The 20,874-nt window shown below is 42.3% G+C and overlaps 1 protein-coding gene across 1 annotated transcript in view; it reads right to left on the bottom strand.

The window, feature by feature from the left end:
• The window catches only part of LOC149456543 (protein shisa-9-like), a 179,534-nt gene extending 158,907 nt beyond the window's left edge, over positions 1-20,627 (bottom strand). The window contains exon 1 of the mRNA XM_089684849.1: positions 20,119-20,627. Coding sequence (XP_089540975.1) covers positions 20,119-20,627 — 509 coding nt within the window. The remainder of the gene's footprint in view (positions 1-20,118) is intronic.
• Between the last annotated feature and the right edge of the window lie 247 nt (positions 20,628-20,874).

Below are 20,874 nucleotides of genomic sequence, written 5' to 3'. Positions count from 1 at the left end.
AAAATAGTTATGATGTAACAAAAAAGATGCCACTTTTAAACTGAACCATTTTTAATTTATAAGAATATTCTGTATAAAGGTCCATGTCATGTTTGCATGAACAGAGACCTTAATCATGGGGAATATACAAATATGACGTCACAAGTTAGCCATTTCATGTTTTCATCCCAGTGTAAGCCTTCAAATACTTGCACTATGTGTTTGGTGTCATAAGTGTTACAGGCTTTGGTTAACAGTATCTCTTCTCAAAGTATCCATTAGGTTACCCAGTGTTTCTCCTAGAGAGCCAATGCTTGCCACAATGGGTCTACCTTAGCCTTTCTCAACCAGGGTGCCTTCAGGTTTCTTCAGGGGTGCCTTAAAAAATGCGTAAACATTGTATACAAGACAGCGAGGGGATGAAGCCTACCTTTTCGTTACACATAAACCACAGGTTTTCATTGTACACCATTACAACTTTCTAGCAGCCGGCGACATAACAACTAATGATGCCATCAGTTGATAAGGACATCGAGCACCTGCACAGCATCCTTACCTGCCCCTTCCCTGCCCCTCTCTGAGGACTGGGGTCACACTAGTGAGTGAGAGAAACTGAAGAAGAGAAACAATGGAATACTAAGCAGTACCAGTGTGCAAAAGTGGGTTTGCTTTGGAAGAATAAATTACCTCTAACATTGTGTGTCCTGCATGTGCAAATGTTGCTGCATTCTGTAAAACGATTTTTAGCTTTTTTACATTTTATAATGGGTGCCTCAAGACTATACAGAATTTTTAAGGGTGCCTCAAGATTGTACAGAATTTTAAAGGGTGCCTTGAGACTGAAGGATTTTAGTTTTTCTTGACTGAAAAAAGTTTGAGAAACACTGGTCTACCTAAGGGTGGTATATCAGCTTTGTGTGTTTTCATGAGATGGAGAAAAATATGGGTCACTGGATGGGGTGTACCTGGCTCCTACATGTTCCTGCCAGTTCCCTGCTGCCTGCACTGCTGTACATCTTCTGATGTCAAAGGGAAGTAAGCAGGGACGGACTGACAACTCATGGGGCCCCTGTGACCTTGCCCACACTCAAACCACACCCAAAAAAGCCTATGAAAGGTGCCAGGGGCATCTCATGGGGCCCCCTACTGACCTCGGGCAGTGCCCGAGTCCCCAAATGGTCAGTCCACCCCTGGAAGTAAGCATGATGTGTCTTTCATCTGATTCAGTCTACTTGGCCGACCACTGTGTCTATGGTCCTCAATGTTGCCCGTTTCTTTGTGCTTCTTCAAAAGAGCTTGAACTTGAAACCCCAGTCTGCTTTGAAATATTTGCCTGGGAGAGACCATGCTGATGCAGTATAACTACCTTGTTGCTGTGCTTTAGTCTTGCCATTGTGTATGACCTGTGACATGAAACTGTCTTCCACAACTGCACTTTAGTAGCAGAGTTTGCCTGTTCATCACCCAGTTTTAAGCCTCCTATACAGCTGTTTCAGTTAATTACTGTGTTTCAGCCTACATATGAAATTGAGGATCATTAGCTCCTGCTTGGTATTATTGGTTAATCATACACCTGACTATAATCCAACTTTGCGCAAGCGTACAAAGTGTTCAAATGTAAGAACTGATGCTGGTTTTTGAAGCCAATACGTACTCACACCAAATATTTGATTTGGTTTGGATTTTTCTTCTGTTTGTGCGTTTTATAAATTGCTAAAAATAAACAAAATATATTTTTAAAGCATTCTTACTTTACAGCATTTCTTCACATCTGCCTAAAACGTTTTCACAGTACTGTATATCTGTAATACTTTGTATGTCTTGTAATGTTTTCCTACAAGTGTAAGTAGTTTGCATGTACAGCATTATTGTTTAGTAAGGCACATTAATATACTACAGAGTTTTAGGTTTTCTTTAAAGTTGAACTCCAGGCAGAATAAAGTTTTCCCTTGCAGTGAGGCTGTGCCTGCACTGCACGGGTTAATTGCTCATTTTGTTCTAGGGGATTGAAAAAAGGAGATATACTGATCCTCCAATCCTACCCACACAAGACTGATCCCTGCAGCTTCTGCGCTGTCATGCTCTCATGGTCTTGAGTCCTAACATTGTCAAGTCCAGAGCAGGCTCCATAGACTTGATCCAGATATGAGTATGCCAGGAACAGTCCACCACTGGATCATGAGGAGTACCTTTTTGCCAGTGGAGTGGAGGATCAGTTAAGAATAAAGCTTTCTCCTCTCTCCTGGGTAAAATAAGCGCTTACCCCTTGCAGCATGGGCACAGCCCCACTGCGAGAACTTTTATTTTTGCCCGGAGTTGGTCATTAAAAGATACAAAGTAAAACAGTGATTTAAACCTCTAAAGCATACTAAACTGACTGCCCAATTTCCTTGCCAAGGATTTTAACCTATGAGGTGAAAAACTAGCCTGCTTCACCAGGGGGTCATGCTCAAACATCCAAGAAGGGAGGCATGTTACACCTTATATTGCTTCATTATATACACTTTTAACTTCTTATACAAAACCCTTGTTCATTTTGTTGAACTTAATTCCTTGAAGTATAGCCAAAGCTTGTGTGTACCTCATGATCATATGGATCATATGAGCCCAGCGGCGCGGCGATCCCCGACATTGCCCCCCCCCTACGGGCAACCTCCGGATGCCCACCCAATCTCTCCACCACGGGTGATCGCGAAGAAACTCCCGGACTAGTCTAGGTGCGTGGACATTATGAGCCGGTTCCCAGGAATTGTCCTCTGGACCATAGCCCTTCCACTTAATTAGGAATTGGGTCTGGCCCCCCCTTCTTCGGCACTTAAGGATTGTTTCCACCTCAAATTCCTCTTGTCCTTCGACAGTTATGGCCTCCGGGGGTCTGGATTCTCGTTCTGGGAAGACATCTGGGATCACTGGCTTCAGCAGGGATACATGGAAGACTGGATGAATTCTGAACGTGTCCGGAAGGATAAGCTCATATGCTACTTCTTTGACCATCCGCTTTACCCGAAAAGGCCCCACAAATTTAGGTCCCAATTTTTTCGAGGGACAAAGCATCTTTAAATTTGTTGTGGCCAACCACACCTTCTGCCCAGGCCGCAACGCCAAATCCCCTCTTCGTTTCTTGTTAAACGCCTTCTTATTGTCCTCTTGGGCCCGAGCGATGGCTTCCTGGAGTATTTTGTTATTAGCGGAGAAGAAGGTTAATGCATCCTGCGTCGCTGGAACTGGGCATTCAGAGACCAAATCAGGGAGAAAGACAGGGTGAAACCCATAATTAGAAAAGAATGGGGACTGCCCCGTTGCAGAATGGCTTGCGTTGTTATAAGCGAACTCCGCCAGGGGTAAGAGTGACAACCAATCATCCTGCAGGAAAGACGTGTAGCAACGCAAGTATTGGCCCAGGGTCTGGTTCGTCCTCTTGGTCTGACCGTTGGTCTGAGGGTGGAATGCAGAGGAGAGGGACAACTTGATGTCCAGGGCCTTGCACAGAGCCCTCCAAAATTTAGATGTAAATTGGACCCCTCGATCAGAGACAATGTCCTCAGGTACTCCATGAAGTCTAACGATCTCCTGGATAAATATTCGTGCCGTCTCGGCTGCTGACGGAGTCTTCCTTAGTGGCACGAAGTGAGCCATTTTGGATAGGCGATCAATGACCACAAGAATTGCTGTGTGGTCTTGCGACGGTGGGAGCTCGACTATGAAGTCCATCGCGATCCTCTGCCAAGGCCGTTCAGGAATCGGCAAAGGTCGCAACAGCCCCCAGGCTTTGCTCCTCGATGGTTTGCTCTTCTGGCAGATGGTACAGGATCTCACGTAGCGCTTGCAATCCTTAGCCATGTTTGGCCACCAAAAAGAGCGCCGGAGAAGCTCCAGAGTCTTGACTGGGCCAAAGTGTCCTGCCAGCGGGTGATTGTGGCAATGCCCCAAAACCAGGGTCCGGACTTCCTCAGGTACCACGATTGAATCTTCCTTCCACAGGAGTCCCCCCTTGTTCTGGAGGGATACCCCAACTGGGGTTGATTTGGCCGTAGATGCTTCTATTAGCTTGGAGCGAAGGTCCGTCTGGAGCGCCAAGAAGTTCCCTGAAGACAAGATAGTGTCGGGTACCAGTTCTTCTTCGGAGTCCTCATACATACGAGATAGCGCGTCGGGCTTCGTATTTTTAGATCCGGGCCTGTAAGTAATATGAAAATTAAATCTGGAAAAGAACAGGGCCCATCTTGCCTGCCGTGGGCGTAGACGCCTGGCAGTCCTCAGATACTCCAGATTCTTGTGATCTGTGAAAATCAATATGGGGTGTGAGGCACCTTCCAGCAGGTACCTCCATTCCTCTAACGCTGCTTTGATAGCCAACAGTTCTTGATCACCGATATCGTAATTCTTCTCCGCTGAGGTGAGTTTCCTCGAGAAGAATGCTACGGGATGGAGTAATTCTTTGGTGCCTTTCCGCTGAGACAGGATGGATCCTACCGCATTCTCCGATGCATCTACCTCCAAGATGTAGGGCAGGGCCGCGTCCGGATGGCCCAGAATGGGTGCCGAGGTAAATAGCTTTTTCAGAGCTTCGAAGGCTTCTTGAGCCTCTGGTGTCCATTTGAACCGGGTTCCAAGTTTGGTTAGTTGAGTAATGGGGGAGACCAGACCCGAGAAGTTCTTGATGAACTTCCGATAAAAGTTTGCGAACCCTATAAACCGTTGGACGCCTTTTTTGTCCGTGGGTTCAGGCCAATCTAAAATTGCAGAGACCTTCTGGGGGTCCATCGCGACCCCCGCAGTGTAGATAATCAGGCCTAGAAATGTGATGCTAGATTGCTCAAAGCAACATTTCTCCGCCTTGGCATATAACCCATGCTGCCGCAACTGCCCCAATACCTTTGCCACATGAATCCTATGATCCTCCAGGGAGGGTGAAAAAATTAGTATGTCGTCCAAATAGACGATAACAAAGACATCCAAAAAATCCCTGAAGATGTCGTTCACGAAATGTTGGAAGGTGGCTGGTGCATTGCACAGCCCAAATGGCATGACCAGGTATTCAAAGTGGCCAAACCGGGTACGGAAAGCCGTTTTCCACTCGTCCCCCTCTCTTATGCGTACCAGGTTATAGGCCACCCTTAAATCAAGTTTTGTGAATATAACCACAGCCTTTAGGCTCTGAAACAGTTCTGGTACCAATGGCAACGGGTAACGATTTTTGATCGTGACCCTGTTCAGCTCCCGGTAGTCGATACAAGGTCACAGGGTTTTGTCTTTTTTCTCCACGAAGAAGATTCCCGCTCCTGCTGGAGAAGTGGAGGGGCGGATGAATCCCTTCTGGAGGCTGTCCTCAATATATTCCTTTAGGGCCCCCAATTCAAGCTCAGATAGGGGGAATGACTGGGAAAAGGGGTGACGCAATAGCATCCAGGCGGAGGAATTCCTGGTGCTGGTTGGCAATGGTAGTGGCAATGGGGGGAGTTTCCTGATTAACTACCCCCGATTTTATCTGGGAACCATCGGCCAAAAAGATGTTGAAGCCCTTCTGTCTGTGTTGGAGAGGGATACCCTGCTGGTGAGCAAAATCTAAATCCAGGAAACAGCTGCATGCCCCCGAATCAACTATGGCTGTCACCTCCACGGTCCTTTCTGGAAGCTGAAAAGAGAGGGGCACTACTAAGTATTGCGAAGGACAGGTATTGCTAATAGACAAGGAAGAAGAACGGGTGCACTTACTCATTTTCAGTGGGCAGGATCGCACCATATGACCAGCTTAAGCTTTACCAGTAAAGGCAGAGGTTCTGGGCTCGTCTGCGCTGGCGTTCCTCCGGTGGTAATTTAGGCCGTGCCAGGCCTAGCTGCATAGGTTCCGGAACATCTCCTGGTGGTGGATTCTGGATGCTTTGTCGGGTTGATTGGCTGGGGCCTAGGAATGGACCCCAGGTATTTCCGCGACCCTGGCCGGACCTCTCGAGCCTGCGTTCCCGCAGTCTTCGGTCAATTTTAATTGTCAGGGCAATAAGGTCTTCTAGAGACTCGGGAACCTCCACCCGGGCCAGCTCATCTTTCAAGGGATCGGAGAGCCCCATACGGAACTGGTGCAACAGAGCAAACTCGTTCCAGCATGTGTCCCCCATCCACCGCCTGAAATCAGAGGCGTATTCCTCTGCCGCCTGCCGGCCCTGTCGGAGCGCATATAAGGTCGCTTCGGCAGAGGCTGCCCGCTGTGGGTCATCATACAAGATGGCCATTGCTTCAAAAAAACTATTGACCGATCCCAGATGAGGATCATTGTTTCCCCTTAACCGGTGGGCCCAATCCTGGGGTTCACCCTGCAATAGTGAAATGATGAATTCTACTTTCACATTTTCGGTCAGAAAGGTACGGGGTTGTAGCTCGAAGAACAAGAGACAGGAATCACGGAATGACCGGAAGCGTGTGCGGTCCCCGTGAAAATGCTCTGGTAAGGGTACTCGGGGTTCCGCCATAGGGAGCGGGGCGGAAGCCCCTGAGACTGGCTCCTGAGTTACCAGGGCCGGCGGGTGCAGAAACCGGGGCCTGTGGGGCAGGGTCAGAAATAGAGCAAGTCTGGAAGCGATTCTCCAGCTGCATACATCTGTCCTGCAGGGCCGTTACGGCCTGCGTCAAATTAGCTAGGTGCCTGCAAATTTCCTCTAGCGGGGAGGGCCCTCCTCTAGGCTCAGCCATCGCCTTCTGGTACTGTAAGGGACCGCCCGGCAGTACCACTAGCACTCCACTGATCGGACGTTCCCAGCGTACGGAGTCTAAGCCCCAGAGTACTTGTTCACCAGGGCCCCTGATGGTGGGGATGGACTTGGAGTACCCTGGGACCAGGTCGTGACTACTGAGGACACCCGTTAGTGGTAGGGGTATTCGCCAGGGGCTCCCACGGGAGAGAGCCAGGTATGAGGAGGTCTGGAGACCCCATTGAGAGGGATGGATGGCTGAGCAAGTGCAAGGTCATACAAGCCGGGACGGTAACTATGGGGACGGTGCGGTACAGAGCAGCGGGCAAAGAATAGTCGGGTCACACGCCAGGTCAGCAACAGCAGGTCAGATCCAATAGGGGGCATTCAGGAGAGAGGTCAGGCAAGCAAGGGTCAAGAACAGGAGAAACAGCAAGGTCAGGGCACAATCCGGGTCAGCAACTTACTTTCACAGGTTCACAGGTACACAGGATTCAAAGAGACCAGAAGGCACTGAATGACAGCTCAGGGCCGTTTAAATATCCCTCCCTGCGCTGTCATTGGTGCCAGACGCGTGCCCGTGGTCTCTACTGCGCATGCGCGTCCCTGCACAGGGCGGTGTACTGCGCCTGCGCCGAGCCCAGCGGCGCAGCGATCCCCGACACTAGGTCAGTATAATTAAAAAAAAAAAAAATCCCAGACTTTTTTAATTTTATTCCTTTGACGTTCAATGCTAAATAATCCTCTACCTTAACTACTTGCAGTACAATGCAAATATAAGTTATCTAATGGAACCACTAAATGTGTCAGGTGTGAAATAACTGCTTTAACCAGATAATCAATAATGCAGTCAATACAATGCATTTTCTGAAAATCTATTCAGTTTGTTTTGCACTAATCCATTAAACTTACAGCAGACCCTGCGTACCTGGCAGCCTTGGCTCGATCATTTCCCACCCTCACAATTTACTGCGTACTTTTTGGAGCATTGAATATTTGCCATTCTTTATGCAACAGCTGGCACAGGCCTTTGGGATTCCTCCCTTTACCCCTTCACTCTTTTTTCCCAGTTTCTCCCCCTTTTTTCTTCTATCCCTTTTTTCTTTCTTGGTTGCTTATTGTAGGCACCTGTACTACTGTAGGTGTAGTAGGCCTCTTTTCTCCTCAACTCCCATTATTTCTACTTATTTGCCAGTGACCACAGGCAAGTAGTTATGTTCTCCCAATCAGTTAAAACTTTCAAATTGCTTTTGCAACATATTATAGCTTTATTTGCCCATGGCTTATCTTGTGATATTACATACCTCCCAACAGTCCCTGGTTTCAAGGGACTGTACCTGATTTGGAACAAAGTCCCTCTTTCCTCCTTTGTGCCTTATTTTGGTCTGATCTATATAGTTGTATATAAAATGCACTATTTTTGTTTTTCAAAAATTGTTTCACAGTGATAAACCTTTCATCCAGTTTCTAAATGGTTGCATTTGTAAACTTCATTTGTAATAGTATTTGTAAAGAAAAAAGCACTTGTGGGTTTAACTTTTTTTTTTTCTATTTTGTATCATTCTCCTCTTAAGGGGGGCATGGCAGGGGACTTGTCCTATGCCTACATACATTTGCAAATAGGTGCCCCTCATTCCCATCTCAAAGTTGGGAGGTATGATATTATTCTACCAGTTTCTGAAAGATACATAGCAGCTTAGAACCACTGTGATCATGTTGGCCCCTATTATCTGAGTTATTTACTTTTAATTGCCTGCCTTCATGGAGCTTAGTCAAATACGCCGGTGAGAAGTGTATGTTATGGTTAGGCTTTTTTATTATGTTGGTACATTTACTGTACCTTACAACCAAACCCAATGCATACTAGTTGTATGTTCACTTTGCCTATCTTTTCCAATAAATTAAAATGAGAGACAAAACTTACAATAGACATGATTCTAAAACAACAAAGACAGCTTTTATAGCTAGTTACACAAGCAAAAAGAGATCCTCGACTTGGCTGCACCAGGTCTGATCTATTCTTTGTGTTAATTGTGCACTACTGACTCACTGTGTATTTCTGTGAGTGAAGCTTGAAGTCTTTGAATTTGGAAAGCCCAGATTAATGTGAGGTAAGCATCCTTTGGAAATATCTTGAATTTTGACATTTGACAGTTTTTTTATTTGACATCGTTCCTTGCACACGGTTAATAAGTTAAAGTATAAAGGCTTAGTAAATTCAGTTTGTAAATGGACAGAAAACTGGCTAAAAGACCATATTCAGAGAATAGTGATTAAAGATTCATATTCAGAATAGTCTAAGATTATTAGTCTATATTTATAAATTATATAAAGCTCTGTAGTGGAATAATGTCCTTACAGGATGTCTCAACTTACAAGAAGATCTTAATGCACTGTTTAATTATGCAATTAGAAGCAAATGAGGTTCATTTGGGTGCAGTGTTTCTTGACTGCGCAATTGTCAGTTAGCCTCCCTAGCAGTCTGATTATGTCCATATTTCTGTGCTCAAAGCAGGTACCTTTTTTTATGCATGGAAATATTTATTTTATTTTTTTATTTTTTTTTATTGTAGGCCTGTAATTTTTAGGAATAACTCACTGAAATCTGTCCGAACAAGAGTCTAGTAAACATCCCGGGTATGTTAAAATTTGAAACACGAAATCATAAATTATAATTTATTAAATCATCATAACAAATAATTTTAATTCAATAATATAATCAAACCAAAAACACTGAAATTTGAAATATAGTGCCAAGTTCGCACATCACTGAGCAAAGTCGCAAAATCATTTTCGGTGTCTGACGAATTTCCCCACGAATCATCACTCAATTCTGCAAGTGGTTCTAATTTGCTATCGCTGTTTTCTAGCTGGTCTAAAACCGCTTTTGACCTAAAGGGATGCTTTTTGGACGCCATGGACATTTCTCAGTTTCCAGGCAGAAAGAACAGTAAAAATGTAGGCAGGGCACAGGACAAAGCACTAGGGACAAAATGTATGTGAAATGGTTCGATACAGTAATGTTTACTATGTGATTTTAATGAATGTCACTTTTTGTCATTTTCATATTTCCCGCCGTTCCGTCCCCGTACGTCCCGACGTCGCAGGAGATGGAACCCAGAAGACAGATGTCAGCATCCGCCGGAGGACATTACAGGGGAGCCTGCAGGAGAGACATCATGGGAGCGCAGGATAAGATAAGTGAAGAAGCAACGCCGCATGGTAAGCCCGAGTGTAGCTCGGGGTTACCGCTTGTGGTACTGAAACTTGTGGTACTGAAACTCAAAGTTCAGCAGTACTGCCTTTAGGTCTGCTTGCCATGTTGGGTTTATTTTCATGAACATAGTTCCAGATGTCCTACTAATGATTTGTACAGGGGTAAAATGATATCTCTCCCTCTGGAGTCTATACCTCTTAAAGTGTTTCTAAACCCAGGACCCTGCTATATCTAGTCTCCCCCAGTACACAGAACATGGCAATGCAATTATTTTAGTAATTATTTTAGTAAATCTATATTGTAAATAATACCTTCACTCATCAGCAAGTACAGCAGTCTTTTGACTTCTATCAGTAACTCTGGTTAAAGCTTGTAGGAGGACTTTTCATTTTCCGCTCACTGCCCTATGAGGTTGCATAACCCCTGACCCTATGTCTGGACAGCACTCTCACTCTACACTCTCCCAAGAAAAAGAAAACACTCTAACAGTGCACGCCAAACTGAGCAGGTTCAGAGTGTCCCCAAGGCTGTGTTCTATCAGGAGATGAAATGGGGAACGTGGAAGAAGGGGAGGATCAGAGAAATCAGGATCAAACATCCTTTTTTCACTAGGCAGAGGATTAACCCTTTCGGTTCTACAGTGAGTATAACAAGCATGCTTTACTGCACATACAGACTGATAATACTGTTGTGGGTTTAGTAACACTTTAATACAAGAGAGGATTTTGCTCACTTTAAAAACCGCAGCTTGGCATAGCATGCCATTATTTAAGCTTGTGATCTACCAGAACTCCCAGATCCTTCTCCACAATTGATTCCCCCAGTTGTACTCCCCCTAGTATGTATGTTGCATGCAAATTCTTTGCCCTCAAGTGCATAACCTTCCATTTATCAACATTAAACCTCATTTGCCACATAGTTGCCCAACTAAACAGTGCATTGAGGTCGGCTTGTAAGTTGGAGACCTCCTTTAAGGATGTTATTCCACTGCACAGCTTGGTGTCATCTGCAAAGACTGAAATGGGATTTGTAATACCAGACCCTATATTGTTTATACATATATTAAAAAGTAAGGGTCCCAACACTGAACCTTGGGGTACACTTCCCTCTGAGACAGAAAGGGATGGGAAATTTAAAATTTCACAGTTGCCACCAGAACAGGAGGCATAGGGAAATCTTGCAATGGGGACACTGGTTCTGGTAACAGCTGTTTAAGAGGGGATCTTCTCTTGGTTTGAGAAGATATCCCCCAAATTCCCGATGTGTCTGCATTAATTAACTCATTCACACGGCAAATCCTTGTTTGAGGTATAAGCAGGGGGAAAAACTGCTGAATTTAGAACAAGACATATAGCTCTTTGTAAAATGATTACCTGGAACTTGTAACAGCCTGTAAAAAACACGATTGTATTTGCAAGTGCTTTAGAAAGCCCTAAGTATAATAGTTGCTCCTTGCGGTGTAGGGTGTGTTTGTTGCACCTATTAAAATTTTGTACTGCATATAAAATGAAATTGTCCTCTATAATACAAACATAACTTCTATACACAGCCTGATTTTGTCTGCAAGGATAAGAGAACAAGTTCCAATGTTAGAGATGAAGAGCCTGCAGGCAAAACCAGAAACATTTTTCAAGGCTACAACCTCCTTTGTTTGTTTCATATTTTAATTTATATGACAAAGCGATGTTTATAAAAGAAAACCAAACATACAAAAAACAAACCGTCCAATTACCAGTGAATTACTTGCATGCAGGATTGAGTTCACGGTAACTATGGTGACACTGTGTGGTATAGTTCAATGTCCTGCAGAAACTAATAGACACGGTCAATACTGAATTTAACAGTTTAGTTACCAGGAAATAGCTAGTGTGGAAAATGGAGTATAGGGTAAATGTGGCAACATTGGCTGAATGGTACATTTAGAAGTACTGCTGGCACTGTTTGAATTCAGCATGCACTGTGACTATTCGTTTGTTATCTGAGCTCAAGTTTGTCCACTTTTCATCTAGCATGCTTATCTGTAAATATTCATCATGTTTATGTGTTGTGTCTGACAAATTGGGTTGCATCTTCTAAACTACTACTGGATTCACCCATTCCTTTGGGATTCATCTCCTAATCCACAAGCAAGGTTTGTCTGCTTACTGAAGTGTGGAGCCACTGCCATGCAGTGGATAAAGCATGCATCATCCTACAGATTTTTTGCCTTTAAACAGTATTATGGGCAATAACCAGTTACTAGATAAAAATTATATTTCCATGCAGTGACAAATTACAAACCTTGTTGGGAGCTTGCTTGCACATCTTCAGTTTCACACCTTTTCCATAAATTTACATTGTGTCATGAACTAATAAATTTATTGGAACGCCTCTTTCTTGTGAAATAATTAATGCTAATCAAACAAAAATGTAAATAGTGATTCAGCATAATCCATAAATGTTACAAAGCATATTGCATAAAACATTCAATTATTTCAAAATCAGTGAGCATAAAAGTCTAATAGAGAAAAAATAAAAATGTCTCCTCCAAAAAATGAATTGTGTAAAAAAAAAAAAAAAAAAGGTCCAAACAAAAACCAGCACTGGGGTTTCTTTATTAAAGGTAAACAGACAATGTACTTTGCAGAGGAATTTGCTCCAGAGCTTAGTAAATTAGGGGAAACGCAGCTGACTTCCATCATCATTTTAATTGAATGTGATTGGGTATTTTTTGCCTTAGCTCATCTACCAAGCACTGGAGCAAATGACCTTGCAGAGTGTGACTGCACTTGCAGAGTGCATAGTCTATTTGTCTCTAATGAATCTATCCCAATGTGTCCACACTTTATGAGGCTGTGTCCTTATTAAAAAAAACAATCCAATTATTGAAGTGGAGAAAAGTTGTTTTTGTTTTTTTTTCTTCCATAAAAACCACCACTGTTCAGAATCCAACACCTTCACATGTGATAATATAACTGTGCACTTACCAACATGTATGGACCTCTTAAATTACAGGAGGTCTACATGTTGCTGCATTTCTGAGATTATATCCAAGCCAAAACCATGAGGAAAATTCCACTCTGTAAATCCCCACCTTCTCTTTACCGTAATGTCTTCAGGGAAAGGAATTAAGCTTACCCCATATGTAACATGAAAAGAATGACACCTAATTCTCTCTGTTTATCTACCATTTATTGTGCCAATAAAATATCACACTTGCATTGTAAAAAAAATAGTACAGGTGTATATGTATATCTGGCAGATGACATCCACTTAATCCATCCATCGCACTTCACAATACCCTAACCGGAGGGATCCCTGACTGGCTCCGGTCTCTCGCAACCACCATGCTTCCTGTGAAAGACTTCTTTTGATGGCTGTAATGCCTATAAAATGTGTTGGCCTTGGACCCTTTGTTTCTTGGGTAAGTTTTACAATAAAGCATTGTTGCCCAAATGCCAGGAGCATGAGAAGTGACTGATGTAATTTCTCTAAGCCAAAGGAAGAGTCACAAGACATTCTGCTTAGAGCAAGATAAAAACTTTTCATAAACATTTTCAATTTCCATAAACATCTAGTATGTCACATTACAAGATAAAAACCCATTTAAAGATGTCTACTTGCTTGACAAGTTAGAAATCTTTACGTTTGGGGTAGATGAGAAGATGTTTAGGGTAGATAAGAAGCAAAAATGTGACTTTTCAGATAACAATGTGGGATCAATATGGTGGTTGAGCGTGACTCTGCTAGCTCCTCCTGTGGTGGGTGTGGTGCCCTACCACTATTGGACAGCTTCCAGAAAAATGGTTTAAAAGCTGGGAGTCTAGATAAGACTGATAGGAAACCCCCCCTAGTTGCCAGGGGATGCTCTGACGCTGGGATTTTTGCAAAAAGCTATATGAACTCATTAATTGGTTGTGCTTATTGTCATGATCGCGGCATCAGACCACAGACCTTCTCACCAAACTCGTGACCGAAGGACTAGCCAATCTAAAACCTCAATGTCATGTGCGTAACAATGCTGCACCCTGCACAACGATTTTCCAGCTAATTGGACCACAATCGATGTACCGGCAGCCTGAGCGATTGTTACTGGGTCAGGTTAATTACGCAATTAACCCTTCACACTGCCACCACCTCCTTTTTGTACAGAGAAAGAGGAAACTCGGCAATATCAGCTAAAACACCATAATGGTTGAGATAATCGTCTGCATAATACAGTCACCACAGGCTGATTATGCAGAGGGTTAAACACACACAGTAGTGTCTTTTTAGAGGCAGGAATTCGTAAATTGCAATAAAGCGCTATAGAAACACTTCAACACTTTCAGAAGGAAAGATTTATTACTAAAAGGTCAAACGGGTGCAATAAAAATATTTACAGACAAAGATGTAACTAAGATAGATAGATATATACATACAGAGACCAACAGCAAAGAGATATCAGAGAGGTGAAAGGGATAAGGTACTTGCCAAAGTCCTGGGTTAGCACATCCACGTTTCAGAGCAAAAGGGCACGGGTCTCCCCAGGTGGTATTGATGATAAAATGGGAGATGTCTTCAACCCCCACTCTTAGGCCTGACAGCCTATTTTGTAGTTCCCCAGCAGGGGGTGTCTCTGAAGTCAAGGACCAATGCCCTGTTTAGGGCGTGTAGGTATGGGTGGATACCTCAACTAGAGCATAAATCTCCCCTAACTCCTATTTTGGCCCATAACTTTCCAGCTGCACAAGTGACATTCCACCCGCGGGTAGACTATTATGCAGACACGTCTGAAGATTGATAAGATATGAATTATGAAATTATACACTGTACGGTTCACGAGATCTACTTTTCTGTTTTCCTATGTATCCGAGACAATGCAAGTGACCTATCAAACTGTTTCGCCTTCTCGTGGCCAATCTGCCGCTAGGTCCGGTTTTTATGTAAGTCTCTCATATTCCAAGATATGAGACATAGGGGAGAAATGGATTTTGAAAAGTGTTTATCTGATTCTGTCACCTACGCTGAGTTAGGTTTATTAGGTTGGAATCTCTTTCAACTCCTAGGAAAGCTTGCCTTATCTCTTCCGAGGTGTTACAATTTGCAGGTTCTTTGGCCCCGGCTCCCTTGGGGGGCTTTATAGCTCCTATGACCCTCCTGTGCCATTCCCAACTCACACACATCCTGGCCAAATGTCCCTGGGCCTCTCTAAGGAGGGAAGGGGGAAGAATGAGGGATAAATAAATTTGTCAGGATGGTTAATCCCTTTGCCAAGATGGAGGTTGAAGCAAAAATGGTTGAACTGCGTCCATCTCTGGGTATACGCTGTTACACTTATGGCTTCCCCGTGACCCCCTGGGCAGTATGGTTTCGATGGGATTTGTTCTTTCCCACTTCCACATAGTTTTGATAATGTATTAATTCTATGGTATTTGATCTCCTAGATTGTAAGCTCGAAGGAGCAGGGCCCTCAAACCCCTCGTGTATCGCATTGTATTGTTATTGTACTGTCGTATGTTCTGTCTCCCTTTGTAATGTATAGCGCTGAGCGAACTGTTGGCGCTTTATAAATACTGTATAATAATATGGTGTAATGCTATCAAATGATGTGCCAGGGCAGGTATTCATTTGGTAGAGGGTCTTTCACATGCATAGATTAATGTAATGGTATAAAGTACCTGTGTGTGTGACTACATGTTGATTGTGTGCATGTATACGACTTGCTTTTAGTTATTGCACCTAGCATTTGCCATTACATTGGTATATATATATATATATATATATATATTTATATATATAATTTTTTTTTATATATTATGAAGTCACTATACTCACTGAATTTTGATATAATTGGATGTTTTATGAAGTTTGCTTTGTTATTTTCATGGTTTATGCTGGATCGCTTATTACATATTTGTTTGAATACCATTATTTCATTTTTTTAAATAAGATGTCTTTATAGAAATGTATTAGTTCAAGGCACAAAAAGAGGTGAGCACTACACACAGAATAGTATAAAACAAATAGGGAAACTCAAGTACAAAATGCAAATAATGTGTGATAGATCATTCAGTTGCATTCACTGAAGTGTAATAAGACAGGAGGACACAAAAACACACAATGGTATAAAACAAAACCGCAAGAATACCATTTTACCATGCAAGCCCTACCCACTGCTAGCTAAAAATGACATTCTATGTACTTCCTTTAGTCACATCTTACTTCCTATGTGCTACATTGGAAATCAATATCTGCTATGGCCACAAAATCCAGCCCAATCATAAGTGCTCAAAATTACACCCTTGTACATCCCTTTGTTGCCGTAGTTAAAGTGGAACCAAATCCTCCTATGTTTTTGGCAAAGGAAGCAGCTATCTTAGCCTTTGTTTGATCTTCAACTACCAGGATGCTGCACATGTGATCAGTTATGACACCAGCCATTTGATGGTTTGACAGTTTTGTTGAGAGCACAAACAAATGTAACAGTTTTTTTTAGGCTGTTGAATTGGTTTAGTTCCGCTTCAAAAGGAAGCTTCAGTTGAATTATTGCCAGTTAATTTTAAAAACATCTGACTGTGGCTTGAACAGAATGATCATGTTTCACCACTTGCCCTCCAGAGGGTGTACACCAAAGCCTCCGCATAGTGATCACATGATCACTGGGTTTCGATTACTGGGATGCGCAGTGGGGCATGCTGCACGCCCCCCTGTGTTAGTACAGCCAGAGCGATGTACCAGTATGTCACTCTGCCTGTAGCTGCCACCCAATTCGCAGTACAAGTGCTGCGGGCGGGTAGCAAGTGGTTAAAAAAACAGTGTGGGGTCCCTCCAGTATTCATGCCAGATTTTTTATGGATTTTAATTGGGACTCCAAACCATGCATAAAAAGAGCTGTGTGATCCCCTACATATTTACGAGACCCTTCATGTCTGCTATGGATTTTATGGGGATCACACACAAAAAAAGCCTGGCTAGCCATGAAAGAGGTAGGAGTGAGCATGTCCCAACCCTGAACCATGCCAAGCCTCATGCCCTCAACATGGGGGGTGGTACCCATGTTGATGAGGACAAGGGCTTCTACCTCACAACCCTGGCCTGTTGGTTGTGGGGGTCTGTAGGTGGGGGCTTACTGGAATCTGCAAGTGCTCTTTAACAATAAAGGGCCTGCAGATATGGCTCCTCATGTGAATGAGTAAGGAGTACACTATCTCTACTCATTCACACAAAAAAAGTGAAAAATAAACGCACTGACACGGCTGTCGACAAGTCTTTTATGGAAAAAATGTCCAAAAATTGTCTGTAATTCCATTGTCAATCACATTGTCCAGTGGTGTGGATCTATGTCAATTAAAGGATAAGTTCACCTTTTTCCAAAAAAGAATAAATACACAGGTAAAAAAATTGTGCATTTATTATTTTATGTTGCAGGAACCTGTAAACCTTTGCAGGTCTCCTGTAGACCTGTCAGTATATCTGCTTTCCCATACGGGATGTACAGGCAAGCAGATATACTGACAGAAAGAATCAATGAACTAACAAAGCGCTCCACAGTGCCATGGTAGTTCATTGAGAACTACAAGCCAACAGCTGCTAAGGCTGCTGGGACTTGTAGTTTCTCTTTCACAGAGTACTGGAAGTTTTTTTTGTTTTTATTTGTTTCATTTTTTTTTTTTTTCTAATTTTGACAGTGGGAGAATTGCCTGCTAGCTGTTAAAGTGGGGGGCTCTATAACGCTACCTGAATATGGTTGTAACATATAACATGTTAGAAAAGGTGAACTTATCCTTTAAGATGCACTATGCTAATGACCTGGAGAAAGGAAAAAATCCCACCAACATAATCTGCCCCCAATGCTCAATCTCCGCAAATGACATACCCCCATCCCTGTCACTAAACGTAAGGGGCAGGTTTGGTGGATGACATCATAATGCACATGACCATAGAAGTAGCATCAATTGTGAAACCAGTGTGAAAACAGAGGCAGTTTCATAGCTGTCACAATACTGGCTAGAAATCTGGGTTCACAGTGGATTAAGTGCAAGCTGGGAGTAAGCACAATCCATGCTTTATCAGCAGGATCAGAGGGCAGAGGAGACATTAGGGGTCTAATAGATGATGTCTCCATAAAGAGAATCTGACATGTGATCAGTGCTATTACATAGAGGGCTTGTTAGTCCATTATGACAGCAATGTAGTTGAGAGTAAAAATACATAAATAATGTGTTTAAATATAAATGAATAAAAATTAAAAGCACCCCATTACCCCACGAACACACATGTGAATGCAAATGCATGCATAGAGCAAGCAACTGTATGTAAATGATTGCGCCACACTATATCACAGCATACGCTAGAGTGAGAGCAATAAGTATAAGTCATTCATTTATGTTTAACTCTAAACTGATGACCCGTAAGGGTATTTAAAGTGTCACCTCTTAATAGGGTGATTACTGTCATTTTTTTTTCCCATTGCACAGGCACATACAGCTGCAAAGCTTGACATATTTGACATCTGTTTTCTTGGGACTACCTCATGTTTTATTTTGTACAAAACAATTGGATAGAATTGTTTTTATTCTGCACTAAAATTAATTTTAGTGTATTTTTTCCTGAAAATATAGATTTGATAAACAGTTGTGCAATATGAAAAATTGCAGCTAGCAACCTTTTATTCTACAAGGCCTCTGCGTTCAGAAAATATAGTATATAATGTTCTGGGGGGTTATCAATTACTGTATATAGCCAAAACTTGTGCTTTGTGAATGTATGTTAAAAATGAAAACAAATTGCTCTAGAGGGGAAGGGGTCAAAGGAATTTAGCAATTTTAATGGTGTCCTTTCAGCATTATTAAGCTCGCTGCTCCCTGCCAACAGAATAACAAAAATGTTTTGCTATGGAACATTTTCCCTAGAGCAATGCCCAGCGCCCTTAACCATTTGACAATCTTTTGCCTATTCGCTTAGAAAATGGCAGTTACTATATTTTAATATTCAGCTCCCATTGGCATCAGTGGAGTTTGGATTTGACACCTTAACTTCACTGCAAACCCAACCCAGGTACACTTAGCTCTTTCCTAGTCAACATTCCCAGACACAAGTCTCAGACGTGATTACAATATATCTTCAGACTGAAAATTGACAAGAGGTTAAACTTTGCAAGTGCAGTATTTTATCCTCCTGTGTAAACTGTAAAAATAAAGGGAAAACTGCTGTTTTGAAAAATAAAATGTGATTTTACTGACAGTGCTTTATAAAAGAAGCAATTATTTTGTCAGCGTTTATTTATTGCTACCACTGGAAAATTTGGGAATGTATATACAGTATTTGGTATAAAATGTATTGTCTTTAACAATATCTCCCTTTATCAAGGGGCTTGATATAGCTGAAAAAGAGATACTCTTTCAGTTACACTAACATACAGTAGTTGTCAGTTCGGTAGAAAGGGTGTTTGGAGGAAAGTCGCTTGACCCTGGCTCTTAGAGAACATGCCGCAGGTCTCTTTTGCAGCAGTTGTTGACATCATCCACAATTTTGATTGTTAACAAATATACGTCATTCTCTACAGGACCTTGGTTCTGATATTTTTATTATCTTTTATTCTCATAGCTTCACTTATACTAATACATGCATATAAAAAAAAAATAAGTGTAATTTTAGGTAGATTATTTTGCTTCTAAAAAAAAAAATCTATCAAATTTTAAATAAACACCAGGCTTTCTATGCTTGCCAGTACTTTGCACATTTCAATGAATACTACTCTTTTTTTTAACATCATACAGTTTATCAACCTGGGAACTCATTTTGTAATTATACCTATAGCATCGTATTTATCATATTAGTATCAGACAAATTCATTGTCACAGCACACACCAGAGTGAGAGCAATAAATATAGGTCATTCATTTATCTTTAACTCTGAACTGATGACCTATATCTGATTTTAAAAATCAGTTAAAAGACAATTTCAACTACAAGCCCATTTCCATATGGCTCTATTAGGAAATATAGGAAGTTGTGGAAGCTGGGAATTTGTAAAGTACTTTTGGTGTACTTTTGCTTGCCTTGATTCCCTGTCAGCAAACACTAAGGACATTATCTTGGGTCTAACAGTGCATTAAGGGAACAACAATCAAGCTGAGGAAAAACGGCAAAGAACGGAGAAGAGAAAATAAAGAGATGACAGGGGGACATGCCCTCCTCCCCCACCACCACCACCACCAGTGCATATATTTACAATACAGGCAAGAATGCACTAGTACTTGCCTTGTCTGCTTACCTAGACACATTCATTTCAGTTGGTGGCCTCTGAGTCTTCTCCACAGCCAGTTTGGTAAAGATCCCAATCAATACCATCAGTGCAGCCACGCCACAAATAATATACACAATCATGTTGGTCTTGTCCTTGCTAGGCTCTTCACCCGACTCATCTCCTCGGGCAGGTGGTTTATCAGGGTTTGCCCAGTTTGGGGTGTCATAGTTTGAACACATGCTTTGGTCCAACCTCCCATGCTTGAACTGGCAGCAGAAGCGGTATCCACATGTACCACAGCAGTACAAATAACTGCTGGCATTACAGTTAAATGGTGGGTCCCACTGACCCATCACATCATAGTATCCTCTGCATCGGTCAGCTTCTGCTGGTAACTCTGTTGGCATTGGTGGTTTATATGTACCTTGCATTGTCTCTTCTGCCAAACCTGCCTTTGTGTTTGGGGTTCTTGCAGTGACCCAAAAGGAATCCCATAATACAAGCCAATATACACCGAGTCGCAAATATGTCTCCATGGAAAACTTTTTCCAAAAAATGATTGCACAAGTTTTTTTTTAGAAAAAGTTTGAAAGCTTATACATGAAAAATTATAAAAAAAATTCCCTCCAGTCAGTCTCCCAACAGCCCCTAAAGTTCTACTTATTAGAAAAGAAAAATATTTTTGTTAAAAACAAACATTACCCAGGCGGGTCAGTATGAAACATTAATGCTGCATTAAGTAATCAATTACCCCTTTTCCATAGAAAGTTGATTCGTCCTTTA

Source organism: Staurois parvus, unplaced genomic scaffold, assembly GCF_062004578.1.
Source record: "Staurois parvus isolate SC_StPar_1 unplaced genomic scaffold, SC_StPar_1.0 ptg000360l, whole genome shotgun sequence".
Lineage (NCBI taxonomy): Eukaryota > Metazoa > Chordata > Amphibia > Anura > Ranidae > Staurois > Staurois parvus.
Note: the sequence above shows the minus strand (reverse complement) of the source record. Positions and strands in the feature narration are given on the sequence as shown.